The sequence below is a fragment of the Hyla sarda genome, chromosome 8 (assembly GCF_029499605.1).
Source record: "Hyla sarda isolate aHylSar1 chromosome 8, aHylSar1.hap1, whole genome shotgun sequence".
Lineage (NCBI taxonomy): Eukaryota > Metazoa > Chordata > Amphibia > Anura > Hylidae > Hyla > Hyla sarda.
Window position 1 is genome coordinate 16,797,468 of NC_079196.1, and position 19,237 is coordinate 16,816,704.

General features: G+C 45.1%; 1 protein-coding gene across 1 annotated transcript in view; it reads right to left on the reverse strand.

Moving 5' to 3' along the window:
• NHEJ1 (non-homologous end joining factor 1) overlaps nucleotides 1–19,237 on the reverse strand; it is a 120,753-nt gene that overhangs the window by 100,738 nt on the left and 778 nt on the right. Inside the window, exons 2-4 of the mRNA XM_056536615.1 lie at nucleotides 18,014–18,217; nucleotides 17,540–17,774; nucleotides 15,056–15,114 (exon numbers count right to left, since the gene is read on the reverse strand). Coding sequence (XP_056392590.1) covers nucleotides 15,056–15,114; nucleotides 17,540–17,774; nucleotides 18,014–18,217 — 498 coding nt within the window. The remainder of the gene's footprint in view (nucleotides 1–15,055; nucleotides 15,115–17,539; nucleotides 17,775–18,013; nucleotides 18,218–19,237) is intronic.

Below are 19,237 nucleotides of genomic sequence, written 5' to 3' on the forward strand. Positions count from 1 at the left end.
TATCACTATATAGCAATGTATCCTAAACTGTAAATATAGACATTAGAAAACCCTGAACTGCCTGTGGCCAATCACCAGCTGGGGGAAGAGGTGGCTGGGATCACAGCGCCCCTGCTGGGGAGTTTGTGTATAACATAACTATTCAAAAAACTTGTACTTTCCTTGGCTTACAGAATAAGGCATTGACTCTTCTCTATAATGTCCACATGCTCCATACCAGGGATCTACAACCTGTGGCTCTCCAGGTGTTGTTAAAGAACAATTCCCAACATTGGCATGAAAAAACACCCCCCACAGCACGAGGCTGCCCCCACCATGATCACTGTAGGGATGGTATTGGGCAGGTGATGGGCAGTGCCTGGTTTCCCCCAGACATGATGCTGCCCCCACCATGATCACTGTAGGGATGGTATTGGGCAGGTGATGGGCAGTGCCTGGTTTCCCCCAGACATGATGCTTCCCCCACCATGATCACTGTAGGGATGGTATTGGGCAGGTGACGGGCAGTACCTGGTTTCCTCCAGACATGATGCTGCCCCCACCATGATCACTGTAGGGATGGTATTGGGCAGGTGATGGGCAGTGCCTGGTTTCCCCCAGACATGATGCTGCCCCCACCATGATCACTGTAGGGATGGTAATGGGCAGTGCCTGGTTTCCCCCAGACATGATGCTGCCCCCACCCTGATCACTGTAGGGATGGTATTGGGCAGGTGATGGGCAGTGCCTGGTTTCCCCCAGACATGATGCTGCCCCCACCATGATCACTGTAGGGATGGTATTGGGCAGGTGATGGGCAGTGCCTGGTTTCCCGCAGACATGATGCTGCCCCCACCATGATCACTGTAGGGATGGTATTGGGCAGGTGACGGGCAGTACCTGGTTTCCTCCAGACATGATGCTGCCCCCACCATGATCACTGTAGGGATGGTATTGGGCAGTGCCTGGTTTCCTCCAGATATGATGCTGCCCCCACCATGATCACTGTGGGGATGGTATTGGGCAGGTGATGGGCAGTGCCTGGTCTCCCCCAGACATGATGCTGCCCCCACCATGATCACTGTAGAGATGGTATTGGGCAGGTGATGGGCAGTGCCTGGTTTCCCCCAGACATGATGCTGCCCCCACCATGATCACTGTAGGGATGGTATTGGGCAGGTAATGGGCAGTGCCTGGTTTCCCCCAGACATAACGCTGCCCCCACCATGATCACTGTAGGGATGGTATTGGGCAGGTGATGGACAGTGCCTGGTTTCCTCCAGACATGATGCTGCCCCCACCATGATCACTGTAGGGATGGTATTGGGCAGGTGATGGGCAGTGCCTGGTTTCCCCCAGACATGATGCTGCCCCCACCATGATCACTGTAGAGATGGTATTGGGCAGGTGATGGGCAGTGCCTGGTTTCCTCCAGACATGATGCTGCCCCCACCATGATCACTGTAGGGATGGTATTGGGCAGGTGATGGGCAGTGCCTGGTTTCCTCCAGACATGATGCTGCCCCCACCATTATCACTGTAGGGATGGTATTGGGCAGGTGATGGGCAGGTGATGGGCAGTGCCTGGTTTCCTCCAGACATGATGCTGCCCCCACCATGATCACTGTAGGGATGGTATTAGGCAGGTGATTGGCAGTGCCTGGTTTCCTCCAGACATGATGCTGCCCCCACCATGATCACTGTAGGGATGGTATTGGGCGGGCGATGGGCAGTACCTGGTTTCCTCCAGACATGATGCTGCCCCCACCATGATCACTGTAGAGATGGTATTGGGCAGGTGATGGGCAGTGCCTGGTTTCCCCCAGACATGATGCTGCCCCACCATGATCACTGTAGGGATGGTATTGGGCAGGTGATGGGCAGTGCCTGGTTTCCCCCAGACATGATGCTGCCCCCACCCTGATCACTGTAGGGATGGTATTGGGCAGGTGATGGGCAGTGCCTGGTTTCCCCCCAGACATGATGCTGCCCCCACCATGATCACTGTAGGGATGGTATTGGGCAGGTGATGATCAGTACCTGGTTTCCTCCAGACATGATGCTGCCCCCACCATGATCACTGTAGGGATGGTATTGGGCAGGTGATGGGCAGTGCCTGGTTTCCCCCAGACATGATGCTGCCCCCACCATGATCGCTGTAGTGATGGTATTGGGCATGTGATGGGCAGTGCCTGGTTTCCCCCAGACATGATGCTGCCCCCACCATGATCACTGTAGGGATGGTATTGGGCAGGTGATGGGCAGTGCCTGGTTTCCCCCAGACATGATGCTGCCCCCACCATGATCACTGTAGGGATGGTATTGGGCAGGTGATGGGCAGTGCCTGGTTTCCCCCAGACATGATGCTGCCCCCACCATGATCACTGTAGGGATGGTATTGGGCAGGTGATGGGCAGTGCCGTGTTTCCCCCAGACATGATGCTGCCCCCACCATGATCACTGTAGGGATGGTATTGGGCAGGTGATGGGCAGTGCCGTGTTTCCCCCAGACATGATGCTGCCCCCACCATGATCACTGTAGGGATGGTATTGGGCAGGTGATGGGCAGTGCCTGGTTTCCCCCAGACATGATGCTGCCCCCACCATGATCACTGTAGGGATGGTATTGGGCAGGTGATGGGCAGTGCCTGGTTTCCCCCAGACATGATGCTGCCCCCACCATGATCACTGTAGGGATGGTATTGGGCAGGTGATGGGCAGTGCCGTGTTTCCCCCAGACATGAAGCTGCCCCCACCATGATCACTGTAGGGATGGTATTGGGCAGAGGACGGGCATTGCCTGCTCTCCTCCTGACATGATGCTGCCCCCACCATGATCACTGTAGGGATGGTATTGGGCAGGGGACGGGCATTGCCTGCTCTCCTCCTGACATGACGCTTAGAATTGAGGCCAGGAAGTTAAATCTTGTTTTTATCAGAACAGAGAATGTTGTTTCTCCCAATCTGAGAGTCTTTCCGGCGACTTTCACGTGTCTCTTACTGTCCACCCTGCCATAAAGCCCAGATTATGAAGGCTACAGTAATAGCCGACCTTCACCAAAAAAACATTATCAGGATTCTGTTCTACATGAACACCAGGAGCCTTTAAAGGGGATAACACAGTATTAGTTGCCGATTGCTCCTCATTAAGATACTAAACAAAATTCTCAGCACAGACGGAACTTTTCTGAATTACGAAAAAAAAAATATTACTGCATGAACTTTTTTTTTTTTTTTTTTTTATGTGCCCGCGCCCCTCCCTTTAACTAAATCTATTTCTGTCTAACACTTTGCCACATTCTAACAACTCCGTTCTGTCACCTGGGCCCCGGGGGAGCCGTTGTGCAGACTGTTTTACTCACTTTTTGACTCTCTCTAATTTGTTGACTTAGCAGCGTGTCTCCTTCCAGCGGCTAATTGACGGCTACTGGGCAGCCAGCTATTCCTCTGAAGATCTGAGCGCTGCCCTCAGCCAACTGCGCATACTTTACCCCGGCTCCTTTAACTAATAAAATTTATATACGTTTATATACATAAAGACACATACACACTAAAAAGGTTTATTAACAGTTCGTACAGTAGCTTCGGCATCAGGCCAGTTTTTTTTTTTTTTCCTTCTTTTGCAATTTTTTTCTTTTTCTTTTTTTTACTTATAATTTGCATTTTTTTTTATTTTATTTATTTTTTTTACTTCTTTTCCTAACTCCTCTAGAACAAATTTTAAAGCCCGATCTGAAGCCAAAAACATCACTTAGGGACCTTTCTATTAAGCTTTTTTACCTCTCGGCCTCAGCTAAATATGGATATGTGGCTAATCTTAATGGCTTTTATGGGTTTTTTTTTTTTTTTTTTTTGTACGTGAATGGCCGCGGACGCAAATAAATAAGACAGACGCGCTCATAGAGACGGCACCACGGGGAAAATATTGATGAAAACCGACCAAAAAAAAAAAGTAATTATCGACTATCAAAATAATTTTTTTCACATTTTTTTTTCTAAACACGTAAAAAAAAATCTAAAAAAAGGTTCTTATTTTCCAAAATTAGATGACGGTTTGCCAGTGGCGTCAGGCAGAATTCGGGGCGTCCGTCGGAGGGCAGGGGAGCCTTTGAAGTAGGAAAGGTGCTAGTAAAATCTATGGGGCACAAGGTCTCATGCCTCGTTCATAATTCACTTTCTACATTCAATATTTTACATATGGTTCTTGCTAGAGAAGCTGTAAATATTTTAATTTTTTTGTCTGTTTCTGGGAAAGCTGGGTGTTGTAGTTTTGCAACAGCTGGGGGCACCTTGGGTGGCAAACACTGCTCCAGTTGTTGCAAAACAACAACTCCTCAGCATCCCCGACCAGACACAAAAACCAGGGTGCCTCCAGCTACTACAAAACTACAACTCCCAGCATGCCCTGAGGGCATGCTGGGAGTTGTAGTTTTGCAGCAGCTGGTTGGGGAACACTGATGTATATGTGCACTGGGAAATTCCTTTAATCCAGCATCTGATAATACAGAAAGTCACGTTATAATCACTGTATAGTTATGTTTACATAGTGGAATATCTGCTACTTCGACAACATTTTTGTGTGCTCAAAATGCAGAATCCTTCCGAAATTTGAAACTCTGTTGACATCAATGATATTCCGCCCGCAATTCTTCAACATTTGAAGATACACGTCTTTAAAATTTTTCGGAATGTGGAAATCCCGCTGTGTAAATGGGACAGCGGAAATAGACATAATGGGGGAGATTTATCAAAACCTGTGCAGAGGAAAAGTTGCTGAGTTGCCCATAGCAACCAATCAGATCGCTTCTTTCATTTTGAAAAGGCCTCAGAAAAATGAAAGAAGTGATCTGATTGGTTGCTATGGGCAACTCAGCAACTTTTCCTCTACATGGGTCTAGATAAATCTCCCCCAATGTGCCTTAAATTTCGGCAGAAAATCAGACGGAATTCTTCCGTACGGAAATTCTGCCTTGTGAACACAATCGTCAGCTATCAGTATATAGATACATATACACCTGCACACAAATATGTGTAATATGTATAAATATATCCATCTACATAAACAGACATATAATATATATATATACTCTGATCAAAAAACTAAAGGGAACACCTAAACACCACAATGTAACAACAAGTCACTGACACTTGTGTGAGATCCCACTGTCCACTCAGGAAGAACACTGATTGACAATCAATTTCACATGGAACAGACAACAGGTGGAAATTATAGGCAATTAGCAAGACACCCCCCATTAAGGGAGTGGTTCTGCAGGTGGTGACCACAGACCACTTCTCAGTTCCTATGCTTCCTGGCTGATGTTTTGGTCACTTTTGAATGCTGGCGGTGCTTTCACTCTAGTGGTAGCATGAGACGGAGTCTACAACCCACACAAGTGGCTCAGGTAGTGCAGCTCATCCAGGATGGCACATCAATGCGAGCTGTGGCAAGAAGGTTTGCTGTGTCTGTCTGTGTAGTGTCCAGAGCATGGGGGCGCTACCAGGAGACAGGCCAGTACATCAGGAGACGTGGAGGAGGCCGTAGGAGGACAACAACCCGGCAGCAGGACCGCTACCTCTGCCTTTGTGCAAGGAGGAGCAGGAGGAGCAGGAGGAGCACTGTCAGAGCTCTGCAAAATGACCTCCAGCAGGTCACAAACGTGCATGTGTCCACTCAAACGGTCAGAAACAGACTCCATGAGGGTGGTATGAGGGCCCAACGTCCACAGGTGGGGGTTGTGCTTACAGCCCAACACTGTGCAGGACGTTTGCCATTTGCCAGAGAACACCATGATTGGCAAATTCACCACTGGCGCCCTGTGCTCTTCACAGATGAAAGCAGGTTCACACTGAGAACATGTGACAGATGTGACAGAGTCTGGAGACGCTGTGGAGAACGTTTTGCTGCCTGCAACATCCTCCAGCATGACCGGTTTGGCGGTGGGTCAGTAATGTGTGGGGTGGCATTTCTTTGGGGGGCCGCGCAGCCCTCCATGTGCTTGCCAGAGGCAGCCTGACTGCCATTAGGTACAGAGATGAGATCCTCAGACCCCTTGTGAGACCATATGCTGGTGCGGTTGGCCTTGGGTTCCTCCTAATACAAGACAATGCTAGACCGCATGTGGCTGGAGTGTGTCAGCAGTTCCTACAAGAGGAAGGCATTGATGCTATGGACTGTTCCCCAGACCTGAATCCGATTGAGCACATCTGGGACATCTCGCTCCATCTACCACAGACTGTCCAGGAGTTGGCAGATGCTTTAGTCCAGGTCTGGGAGGACATTCCTCAGGAGACCATCCTCCACCTCATCAGGATCATGCCCAGGCGTTGTAGGGAGGTCATACGGGCACGTGGAGGCCACACACACTACTGAGCCTCATTGGGACTTGTATTAAGGACATTACATAAAGTTGGATCAGCCTGTAGTGGGGTTTTCCACTGTGATTTTGAGTGTGACTCCATATCCAGACTTCCATGGGTTAATACATTTGATTTCCATTGATAATTTTTGTGTGATTTTGTTGTCAGCGCATTCAACTATGTAAAGACGAAAATATTTCATACGATTAGTTCATTCATTCAGATCCAGGAGGTGTTGTCTCAGTGTTCCCTTTATTTTTTTGAGCAGTGTATATTCATACATATATATATCTTACCGGCATTTCTGCTAATCTGACTCCTATAAAAATGTTAATTTTTGCCAATGGCTGTTCAATAATTCGGAATATCTGATAACCCAGCATATATCAGGTCCTTTGCACTTCTCCTGACCGTCCAATAAACTGAAATATCTGATAATCTGACTTGTATGGAGTTGTTCCTCAATATATAATAAGTATTTAATGCAGAATATCTAATAATCTGAAACCTATAAAATCCATATTTAATGGGATATGAAAGATGGTAATTTATATATATATATATATATATATATATATATATATATATATATATAAAAATAATTATAAAAAAATTGTATATATATATATATATATATATATATATATCTGGAAAAGTGCGCCTAGACCAGTTGGCTCTGCGGGCATGCTGGGAGTTGTAGTTTTGCAACAGCTGGAGGCACCCTGGTTGGCAAACAGTGCTCTAGAATATCAGTAGAGATGTTACATTGTATCTAGGTCTCATCCCACGTCAGGTGTTGGGCCGCAGCCAGCTCCGTGCGCGGTTGGTTGACGGTGTTGTGAGACGATAATAATCTCTACGCAACACAAACAATTAGACGCAGCTTATTACGCCTCGAGAAAAAAGAGATAAAGAAAAGGAATTAGGAGCTAGAAATAATATTCTGTGATGGAGCGGCGGCCCAGACAAGAGGGGCGAGTTACGATTCACATAGTCTGCCGATCAAAGGCCGACGGATCCAAAAACAACATGTGACGTCGCTGTCAACAACAAACCTACGCGCGGCCCCTTTAATGCACAGGTGATCCGGGGATGGAAACATGAATTGGTTAAGGATGATTAAGACTTTGGCGAATGTTATTCTTGGCGTGGCGGCGGCAGAGGGGGGTGAACATTTCTTTTTATTTATTTACTTTACAAACAACATTTTTCATTACTGCCGTCCCACACACAAGGCCACGATCTGTGCGGCACAATACTTTTATATCCTGCACAAAGTTATTTTCTGTATTATACTTCAGAGCTGCACTCACTATTCTGCTGGTGGGGGTCACTGTGTACATACATTACATTACTTATCCTGTACTGATCCTGAGCTATATCCTGTATTATACCCCAGAGCTGTACTCACTATTCTGCTGGTGAGGTCACTGTGTACATACATTACATTACTTATCCTGTACTGATCCTGAGCTATATCCTGTATTATACCCCAGAGCTGTACTCACTATTCTGCTGGTGAGGTCACTGTGTACATACATTACATTACTTATCCTGTACCGATCCTGAGTTACATCCTGTATTATACTCCAGAGCTGTACTCACTATTCTGCTGGTGGGGTCACTGTGTACATACATTACATTACATTACTTATCCTGTACTGATCCTGAGCTATATCCTGTATTATACCCCAGAGCTGTACTCACTATTCTGCTGGTGGGGTCACTGTGTACATACATTACATTACTTATCCTGTACTGATCCTGAGTTATATCCTGTATTATACTCCAGACCTGTACTCACTATTCAGCTGGTGGGGTCATTGTGTACATACATTACATTACTTATCCTGTACTGATCCTGAGTTATATCCTGTATTATACTCCAGAGCTGTACTCACTATTCAGCTGGTGAGGTCACTGTGTACATACATTACTTATCCTGTACTGATCCTGAGTTATATCCTGTATTATACTCCAGAGCTGTACTCACTATTCTGCTGGTGAGGTCACTGTGTACATACATTACATTACTTATCCTGTACTGATCCTGAGTTATATCCTGTATTATACCCCAGAGCTGTACTCACTATTCTGCTGGTGAGGTCACTGTGTACATACATTACATTACTTATCCTGTACTGATCCTAAGTTATATCCTGTATTATACTCCAGAGCTGTACTCACTATTCTGCTGGTGAGGTCACTGTGTGCATACATTACATTACTTATCCTGTACTGATCCTGAGTTATATCCTGTATTATACTCCAGAGCTGTACTCACTATTCTGCTGGTGCAACAGGAGTTGTGGTTTTGCAACAGCTGGATGCAACCTAGGTAGGAAACACACTCCAGTAGCAAAACTACAACTCCCAGAATGCCCGGACAGCCACTATGATCTCACCTATGAATACCCAGGATACCCCTGAAGATAACAATTGATTGCTCGGGGTCTCATCTCTAAGATATGGATATGTATATTTCTGCAGCCAGGATCATTAAGGCTGTATGTACACACCGGATCTGCTGCGGATTTAAAGTTGCGGATCCACAGTAGCAGATTTTACAATCGCTTTATTGACATGTCAATAAAAAAAAAAGTAAGAATTGCCTTGTAAAATCCGCCACTGCAGATCGGGATTTTATGAATTTAAATTCGAAGCAGATCCGATGCATGTGAATGTATCCTTAAAAGGTATTCTAAGAAGCAATTTTAGATAACATATATATATATATATATATATATATATATACACTAGCTTTTGCTATTTCATGGAATTGAAGATCGACATCCTTTGAGGACTTTAACCGAGTCTGCGCGCAGGGGAACCCGCCATCTCGCGCTGCTTATATACTGCCAACAGTCCTAAAATCCCGTCCTCATATCCCGACCTTCTATCTCTACCTCCTATGTCGACCTCCTATCCCGACCTCCTATCCCGACCTCCTATCCCGACCTCCTATCCCGACCTCCTATCCCGACCTCCTATCCCGACCTCCTATCCCGACCTCCTATCCTATCCTCTTATCTCGACCTCCTATCCCGACCTCCAATCTTTACCTCCTATCCCGACCTCCTATCCCGACCTCCTATCCCGTCCTCCTATCCCGTCCTCCTATCTTTACCTCCTATCTTTACCTCCTATCCCGTCCTCCTATCCCTTCCTCCTATCCCTTCCTCCTATCCCGCCCTCCCATCCCGCCCTCCCATCCCGACCTCCTATCCCGACCTCCTATCTTGACCTCCTATCTTGACCTCATATCTTGACCTCATATCCCGACCTCCTATGCCGTCCTCCTATTCCCGTTTTCCTATCTGGGATATTAGGACTGTTGGCAGTATATAAGCAGCGCGAGAAGGCGGGTTCCCCTGCAATCAGACTCGGTAAAAGTCCTCAAAGGATGTCGATCTCCTATCCCGTCCTCCTATCCCGACCTCCTATCTCGACCTCCTATCCCGTCCTCATATCCTGTCCTCATATCCCGTCCTCCTGTCTCGACCTCCTGTCTCGACCTCCTGTCTCGACCTCCTATCCCGACCTCCTATCCCGCCCTCCTATCCCGTCCTCCCATCACGACCCGTAATATGTGTACCAGGTATTGAAATATCTCCAGCCGTACAGAAGTTATATGGGAACATACATTTCCCATTGATTTGCATGGGACTTTAAACAAAAACCCCGACCCTCACAAATGGGGGTAGTTAAGGGTTAAATTAACTATCCTATATTTGAAGTGGACATATAAGTAACATGTGACCAAGTATTATGGAAATATCTCCAGGCATTTGGAAGTTATGCAGTAACATATATTTCCCATAGACTTGTATGGGACTTTAAACAAAAACACCTTTTTCACCCCCTTAAGGGTGGAATTTCAAAAAATCCTTTCTCATTCCTTGTCTACGTCTTAAAAACACCTGTGCAAAAATTCAGGTTTCTAGGTCCAAGGGTTTAGGCTGGGCGTGATGAGTCAGTGAGTCAGGTCTTCTCCATATATATATATATATATATATATATACACATTTACTTTTGCTCAGGCAGGTGGTAAGAGTTAAAAAACCTATACTTACCTTCCTGGATCCCTCACTGTCCGCGCTCCTGGTCCTGCTCAGCCAATCAGTAGGTGAAGTGGGACCAGGGGGCTCTATGAGAACAGCAGAGGTGGCGCAGAAAAGAACTGACAGAGGGATTATAATGTTCACACGGTGGAATGTCCACAAAAATCTCTGTGCTGACATTCCACTGACTGACACCGCCAGAACGTGCCGGTACTAGGACCGCCCGGAAATGCACCATCTGGAGCGGAAATTCCGCCGAACAGTGCAGCAGAATCCCATCGAAATCAATGAGACACTGCTGCAGCATAATGTCCATGCAGAATTCTTTTGCAGAATTCCGTGTGGAAATTCCACCGTGTGAACATGGCCTAACTCTTACCCCCTGCATGAGCAGCTAGAAAACTAAATTGCTTCCCAGAACACCCCTTTCATTGCTCCAAAGAAAAAAAAAAGAAAAAATTCTTAAAATTTGAAAATGAAACTAAAATCTTCTGCCCTTTTTGTATTCTCTTGGGTCGCTATGGTTACAGCCTACAGACACCGTGCAGTCTGATCCTACTGTCATACAAGTTGACTTCAACCCAACCACCAGGGTAGCTGAAATGAACATTGCTACTACTACCCTAGACCACCAGGGATTGTAGAATGTAATCCTCCACTGCCCTAATCCACCAGGGAACATGTTATTATGTTATTTCTATGACCCTAGACCACCAGGGATTGTAGCATTTAATGTGTCACTGCACTAATCCACCAGGAAACGAGATTTCAACCCCTCCACAACCCTAGACCACCAGGAATGTTACCATTAAATACTTTACTTCCTTAGACCACTAGGGATGTTACCATTGACTCGATCACTAAGCTTGGCAACCAGGAATGTTATTATTGACTCCATTGCTAACCTAGACCACCAGGGATGTTATCATTGATTCCCTCTGTACACTAGACCACCAGGAATGTTATCATTGATTCCCTCTGTACCCTAGACCACCAAGGATGTTATCATTGATTCCCTCTGCACCCTAGACCACCAGAGATGTTATCATTGATTCCCTCTGTACTCTAGACCACCAGGGATGTTATCATTGATTCCCTCTGTACCCTAGACAACCAGAGATGCTATCATTGATTCCCTCTGTACCCTAGACAACCAGAGATGCTATCATTGATTCCCTCTGTACCATAGACCACCAGGGATGTTATCATTGATTCCCTCTGTACCCTAGACAACCAGAGATGTTATCATTGATTCCCTCTGTACCCTAGACCACCAGGGATGTTATCATTGATTCCCTCTGAACCCTAAACCACCAGGGATGTTATCATTGATTCCCTCTGTACCATAGACAACCAGAGATGTTATCATTGATTCCCTCTGTACCCTAGACCACCAGGGATGTTATCATTGAATCCCTCTGTACCCTAGACAACCAGAAATGTTATCATTGATTCCCTCTGTACCCTAGACCACCAGGGATGTTATCATTGATTCCCTCTGTACCCTAGACCACCAGGGATGTTATCATTGATTCCCTCTGTACCCTAGACCACCAGGGATGTTATCAGTGATCCCCTCTGTACCCTAGACCACCAGGGATGTTATAATTGATTCCCTCCGTACCCTAGACCACCAGACATGTTATCATTGATTCCCTCTGTACCCCAGACCACCAGGGATGTTATCATTGATTCCCTGTGTACCCCAGACCACCAGGGATGTTATCATTGATTCCCTCTGTACCCTAGACAACCAGAGATGTTATCATTGATTCCCTCTGTACTCTAGACCACCAGGGTTGTTATCATTGATTCCCTCTGTACCCTAGACAACCAGAGATGTTATCATTGATTCCCTCTGTACCCTAGACCACCAGGGATGTTATCATTGATTCCCTCTGTACCCTAGACAACCAGAGATGTTATCATTGATTCCCTCTGTACCCTAGACCACCAGGGATGTTATCATTGATTCCCTCTGTACCCTAGACCACCAAGGATATTATCATTGAATCCCTCTGTACCCTAGACCACCAGGGATGTTATCATTGATTCCCTCTGTACCCTAGACCACCAGGGATGTTATCATTGATTCACTCTGTACCCTAGACCACCAGGGATGTTATCATTGATTCCCTCTGTACCATAGACAACCAGAGATGTTATCATTGATTCCCTCTGTACCCTAGACCACCAGGGATGTTATCATTGAATCCCTCTGTACCCTAGACAACCAGAAATGTTATCATTGATTCCCTCTGTACCCTAGTCCACCAGGGATGTTATCATTGATTCCCTCTGTACCCTAGACCACCAGGGATGTTATCATTGATTCCCTCTGTACCCTAGACCACCAGGGATGTTATCAGTGATTCCCTCTGTACCCTAGACCACCAGGGATGTTTTAATTGATTCCCTCCGTATCCTAGACCACCAGACATGTTATCATTGATTCCCTCTGTACCCCAGACCACCAGGGATGTTATCATTGATTCCCTGTGTACCCCAGACCACCAGGGATGTTATCATTGATTCCCTCTGTACCCCAGACCACCAGGGATGTTATCATTGATTCCCTCTGTACCCTAGACCACCAGGGATGTTATCATTGATTCCCTCTGTACCCTAGACCACCAGGGATGTTATCAGTGATTCCCTCTGTACCCTAGACCACCAGGGATGTTATCATTGATTCCCTCTGTACCCCAGACCACCAGGGATTTTATCATTGATTCCCTCTGCACCCTAGACCACCAGAGATGTTATCATTGACTCCTTTAGTACCCCAGACCACCAGGGAAGTCATAGTTGATTCCTTTACTACCCCCAGACCATCAGGAATGTTATCATTGACTCCTTCACTACATTACACCGCCAGGAATGTTACCATTAAATACTTTACTACCTTAGAGCACTCTGGATCTTATCATTGATTTCTTTACTACCCTAGAACAACAGGGATTTTATTATTGAGTCCATCATCACCCTAGACCAACAGGGATGTTATTATTGAGTCCATCATCACCCTAGACCAACAGGGATGTTATTATTGAGTCCATCACCACCCTAGACCAACAGGAATTTTATTATTGAGTCCATCATCACCCTAGACCAACAGGGATGTTATTATTGAGTCCATCATCACCCTAGACCAACAGGGATGTTATTAATGGCATTTTCACTACCCTAGACCACCAGGGAAGGCATCTGAAAAATGAAAGAAGCAATCTGATTGGTTGCTATGGGCAACTGACCAACTTTTTTTCTGTACAGTTATCCCCGTCTCCATATCCCATAATCCTCTGCACCATGTACATTCTCTGACACAGGGTAGAAAATCAATAGGACCGCCATCTCAGCCCAGTCTATGGGAATGCGCGGGCAGGAGGCAAGTCCCTGCAGCCCCGTGTGTTTATATACACACACACCCCTCGTATAAGGCGTGTGCTGAGGTGATACCACGAAACGCCAACCTCATGCCAACTGGTGCCACCCCTTATACCTGCATGAAATATCATAGATACATTCCATCAATTCCCACAAAACACGAATAAAGGGCGATTTAACCCTTGGAGCGCAATACCTTGGGCCTTACACATAGGACATTTATTAAGGAACGTACCATTGTTATAGGTCTGGGCCGTGTTCTATTTGCAGCTTCTTACTGTTTCTAAGAAAGTTGGGTGACTACTGGTATGAACATACATTTCCACAAGGCGTTCAGTAGTCTGGAAAAGTTGAGTGCCAACCACTATGTAGCATACTATGATTCCAAAATACCCATTCAACTAAGAGATGAGAACTGTCTAGACCAGTAGACTTTTGCAAGACTACAACTCCCAGCATGCCTGGACAGCGTCAGACCTCCAGATGTTGCAAAACTACAACTCCCAGCATGCCCGGACAGCCGTTGGCTGTCCGGGTATGCTAAGAGTTGTAGTTTTGCAATTTTTTGAGGTCCACAGATTGAAGACCACTGCTCTAGACTGGATAGAATTGTAACAAACCCTCAGCTGTAAGGTCAGGGCAGGTTTTCAGCTTCTTTATATAAAGATAAATGTTCTCATTCAGTTACAGAAAGCAGAGATCTTTAAAATGCTGAGAATTGTAAATATGATGTATATTAAAATTTTACAGAACTTAAAGGGGTATTACAGGAAAAAAAACTTTTATATATATATATATATATATATCTCAACTGGCTCCAGAAAGTTAAACAGATTTGTAAATTACTTCTATTAAAAAATCTTAATCCTTTCAGAACTTTTTAGCTGCTGAAGTTGAGTTGTTCTTTTCTGTCTAAGTGCTCTCTGATGACACGTGACTCGGGAAACGCCCAGTTTAGAAGCAAATCCCCATAGCAAACCTCTTCTAAACTGGGCGGTTCCCGAGACACGTGTCATCAGAGAGCACTTAGACAGAAAAGAACAACCTTAACTTCAGAAGCTCATAAGTACTGAAAGGATTTAAAAATTTTAATAGAAGTAATTTACAAATCTGTTTAACTTTCTGGAGCCAGTTGATATATAAAAAAAAAAAAAAAGTTTTTTCCTGGAATACCCCTTTAAAACTATTTATATTAACGTACAACTGCCCCCATCCCCAGATTAAGCCTCCGAGGGACCCCAGCGCCCTCCTGGAGAGCAGGGACTCACCTTACTCATAAAAGATTTGTAGAAGGAATTCTCATCGAAAGTCTCTGTTTTCAGTCGTTCTACATAAAAATAAATGAAGTATTTAACATAATATTACATAAATATTTGGGCTAAAACTTTCATGTACAGTCACAGTGGCCCCCAACTTTGGCCCCTTAAACAAGCAGACGATGTTGGCCTTACATGGGCACTATCACTTTAAAACGCAGGTTGTGTGCGGTATTGCAGCTCAGCCGCATTTTCTTCAAAAGGAGCTGAGATGCAATACCAGACTCAACCTACGCAGAGGTGTGGCGCTGGTGATAATATTCCTCCTTGTATACTGGTATTATTGGTAATACTGGTCTTAGTATAGAGGATGTGGTCAGTAACAGTATGATGGTAATATGTATTGTAATAATGAGGGGAATTCATCAATTGTTGTCTAGTATGTGTACTATTTAAAGCAGAAAAGTCGCGTTTGATGTTACCTTTCCGGCCCCAAATTCATCAAAAGTTGCACGCCACTTGATGAATTTACCGGTTCCTACGCCCATGGTACCCATTTAGACTGCTTTACAGTAAATGAGTGTAGGCCGCTACAAACTGATCAGCGTCCCCCGCACTACAAGCAAGTACCGCTGGTTAGTGTGGGGGCAGCAAGCTGACAGTTTACCCTTTAACCCCTTAAACGGGTTGTCCAGGAAAAAACTTTTTATATATATCAACTGGCTCCAGAAAGTTAAACAGATTTGCAAATTACTTCTATTAAAAAATCTTAATCCTTTCAGTACTTATCAGCTGCTGTATACTACAGAGCAAGTTCTTTTCCTTTTGAATTTCCTTTCTGACTGACCACAGTGCTCTCTGCTGACACCTCTGTCCATGTCAGGAACTGTCCAGAGTAGGAGAAAATCCCCATAGCAAACCTCTCCTGCTATGGACAGCTCCTGATACAGACAGAGGTGTCAGCAGAGAGCACTGTGGTCAGACAGAAAGGAGATCCAAAAAGAAAAGAATTTCCTCTGTAGCATACAGCAGCTGATAAGTACTGGAAGGATTAAGATTATTTTTTTTTTTTAATAGAAGTAATTTACAGATCTGTTTAACTTTCAGGCACCAGTTGATTTAAAAAAAAAAAATATATGTTTTCCAGTGGAGTACCCCATTAAGTAGGGATCAGGAGAAATAGCTAGCAACCTGCGCTTTTAGGATGGTAACCCTAGAAAGGAATGTCCATGGCTATGTCAGGCCAAACGGCTCATACTGAGGATGTCAGCGACTACGTTGTTTATTTAATTTGACATGTTTGCAAAACATAAGTGAAGACATCACCGTGCACCCTCTGCACCGCTATACAGATCTCCGCAGATGGGGCAGAACAGATTACCAGCAATGTAAATGAATCTAGAGAAATGCTGCCATCTAGTGGTCAGGTAGTAAATTACAAGATCATAAAATGCTAACAACAAAAGTTAAAATTATTTCACCTTAAAAGTTATTTTTTTTTTTTAATCTGAACCCTGTTTCATCTGAGGTTCCATAATAACTTATGCAACATTCACATCCGGAGCTGCATTAAAAATTCTGCAGACTACCAGATGAAGTCTACCGGCACTGTGGCGCACTGTGGCTTGTATTTGGAAACTAAAACTCCCAGCATGCCCTGACAGCCAGAGGATCTCCAGGTGTTCCAGAACTACAATTCCCAGCATGCCCTGAGAGTCGGAGGATCACTAGATGTTGCAGAACTACAATTCCCAGCATGCCCCGACAGCCAGAGGATCTCCAGATGTTGCAGAACTACAATTACCAGCATGCCCTGACAAACGGTGGATGTCCAGGTGTCTCAAAACTACAATTCCCAGCATGCCCTGACAGCCGGAGGATCTCCAGGTGTTGCAGAACTACAATTCCCAGCATGCCCTGACAGCCGGAGGATCTCCAGGTGTTGCAGAACTACAATTCCCAGCATACCCTGACAGCCGGAGGATCTCCAGTTGTTTCAGAACTACTATTCCCAGCATGCCCTGACAACCAGTGGATCGCCAGATGTTGCAAACTACTATTCCCAGCATGCTCTGACAGCAGGAGGATCTCCAGGTGTTGCAGAACTACAATTCCCAGCATGCCCTGACAGCCGGAGGATCACCAGCTTTTGCAGAACTACAATTCCCAGCATGCCCTGACAGCCGGAGGATCACCAGTTTTTGCAGAACTACAATTTCCAGCATGCCCTGACAGCCGGAGGATCACCAGTTTTTGCAGAACTACAATTTCCAGCATGCCCTGACAGCCGGGAGATCCACAGTGAATGGCTCTACTGTGAAAGATTTTTTTTAATACAGTAACTATGTAAACCCTACATTTCCCATCCTGTACAGACTATGAGGAGCTGCTCAGACATGACATATTGTGCATCCTGATATTGGAGAAGTATTTAGCAGAATGATGAATACAGCTCTGGAGGTGACAAGATTAGATCAATAGTAAAGACATCACTACTGTAAGTGATTGTCCCGTCTCTCACCGTGCTGACGCTGGCCTCTCTACAGTGAAAGTCCCAGTAAAATGGGAGCCCGGAGAGCTGACTCTTCACATGCACCAGCAATGTGCCCTGTGTGCGGGTGCAGGACAAGGGGCTTGGGGTCTTCTCCTTAGAGTCCAATAGGGGAAGAATGAGCTGAGACAGATGGCCGAGAAACGAGGAGATGGGCGCTTTAAGACGCTTATTCAGCTCCTACATGGGAAAGATGGGAGATAACTTGTATAAGCTTTAAAATAAAAAAATTCTGTACATACATTACATTACTGATCCTGAGTTATATCCTGTATTATACTCCAGAGCTGTACTCACTATTCTGCTGGTGAGGTCACTGTGTACATACATTACATTACTTATCCTGTACTGATCCTGAGTTATATCCTGTATTATACTCCAGAGCTGCACTCACTATTCTGCTGGTGACCTCTCCTCACCTTTGACCTCTCCAGTATAACACTGGCTGCCGCCTCCTCACACCACACCCCACTGAGGTCGGACACAAGAAGACAATATGAAGAATCTGTAAAGTGAACTTTAGTGAAGAAGCTGCAGTCACCGATGCACACGGTCTGGCACGGCAGCTTCAAGAGGCGAGCGTCAATGTCATGTGACAGCGCCATGATGGCCGGACTTTCGTTCTGTTGGGATAAATGGAAAAAAAATTGTGAAGTTGAGAACAGTAAAAAACACCCCTTCCCCCAATAACGTTCTTTGTTAGATAAAATGTAAAAACACGATCGGTATTTTTGACATTCTGCCATCACTCTGTCCTTAATACACCTTAATGTCAATATAAAACCAGAAAGTTACTAATCTTCACAAATTTATTAAAAATTTAAAACTAAAATTTCACATAGACATAAGTGTTCAGACCCTTTACTGTGACACGATATTTAGCTCTGGCTCCTCCCATTTCTTTTGATCCTCTCTGAGATGTTTCTCCACCTGGGGTAAATTCATCTGATTGGACAGGATTTGGGAAGACACAGTCCTGTCTATATAAGGTCTCACAGCTGACAAAGTATATCAAAGCGAACACCAAGCAAGGAGGGGGAAAGAACTATCTGTAGAGCTCAGAGACAGGCAATAACTCTGCATTGGCCTGCAGTTATAATGTACCAGCCTGTAGTTACAATGTACCAGCCTGCAGTTATAATGTACCAGCCTGCAGTTATAATGTAGCAGCCTGCAGTTATAATGTACCAGCCTGCAGTTATAATGTACCAGCCTGCAGTTATAATGTACCAGCCTGCAGTTATAATGTACCAGCCTGCAGTTATAATGTACCAGCCTGCAGTTAGAATGTACCAGCCTGCAGTTAGAATGTACCAGCCTGCAGTTATAATGTATCAGCCTGCAGTTATAATGTATCAGCCTGCAGTTATAATGTACCAGCCTGCAGTTATAATGTACCAGCCTGCAGTTATAATGTACCAGCCTGCAGTTATAATGTATCAGCCTGCAGTTATAATGTATCAGCCTGTAGTTATAATGTATCAGCCTGTAGTTATAATGTACCAGCCTGTAGTTATAATGTACCAGCCTGCAGTTATAATGTACCAGCCTGCAGTTATAATGTATCAGCCTGCAGTTAGAATGTACCAGCCTGCAGTTAGAATGTACCAGCCTGCAGTTATAATGTATCAGCCTGCAGTTAT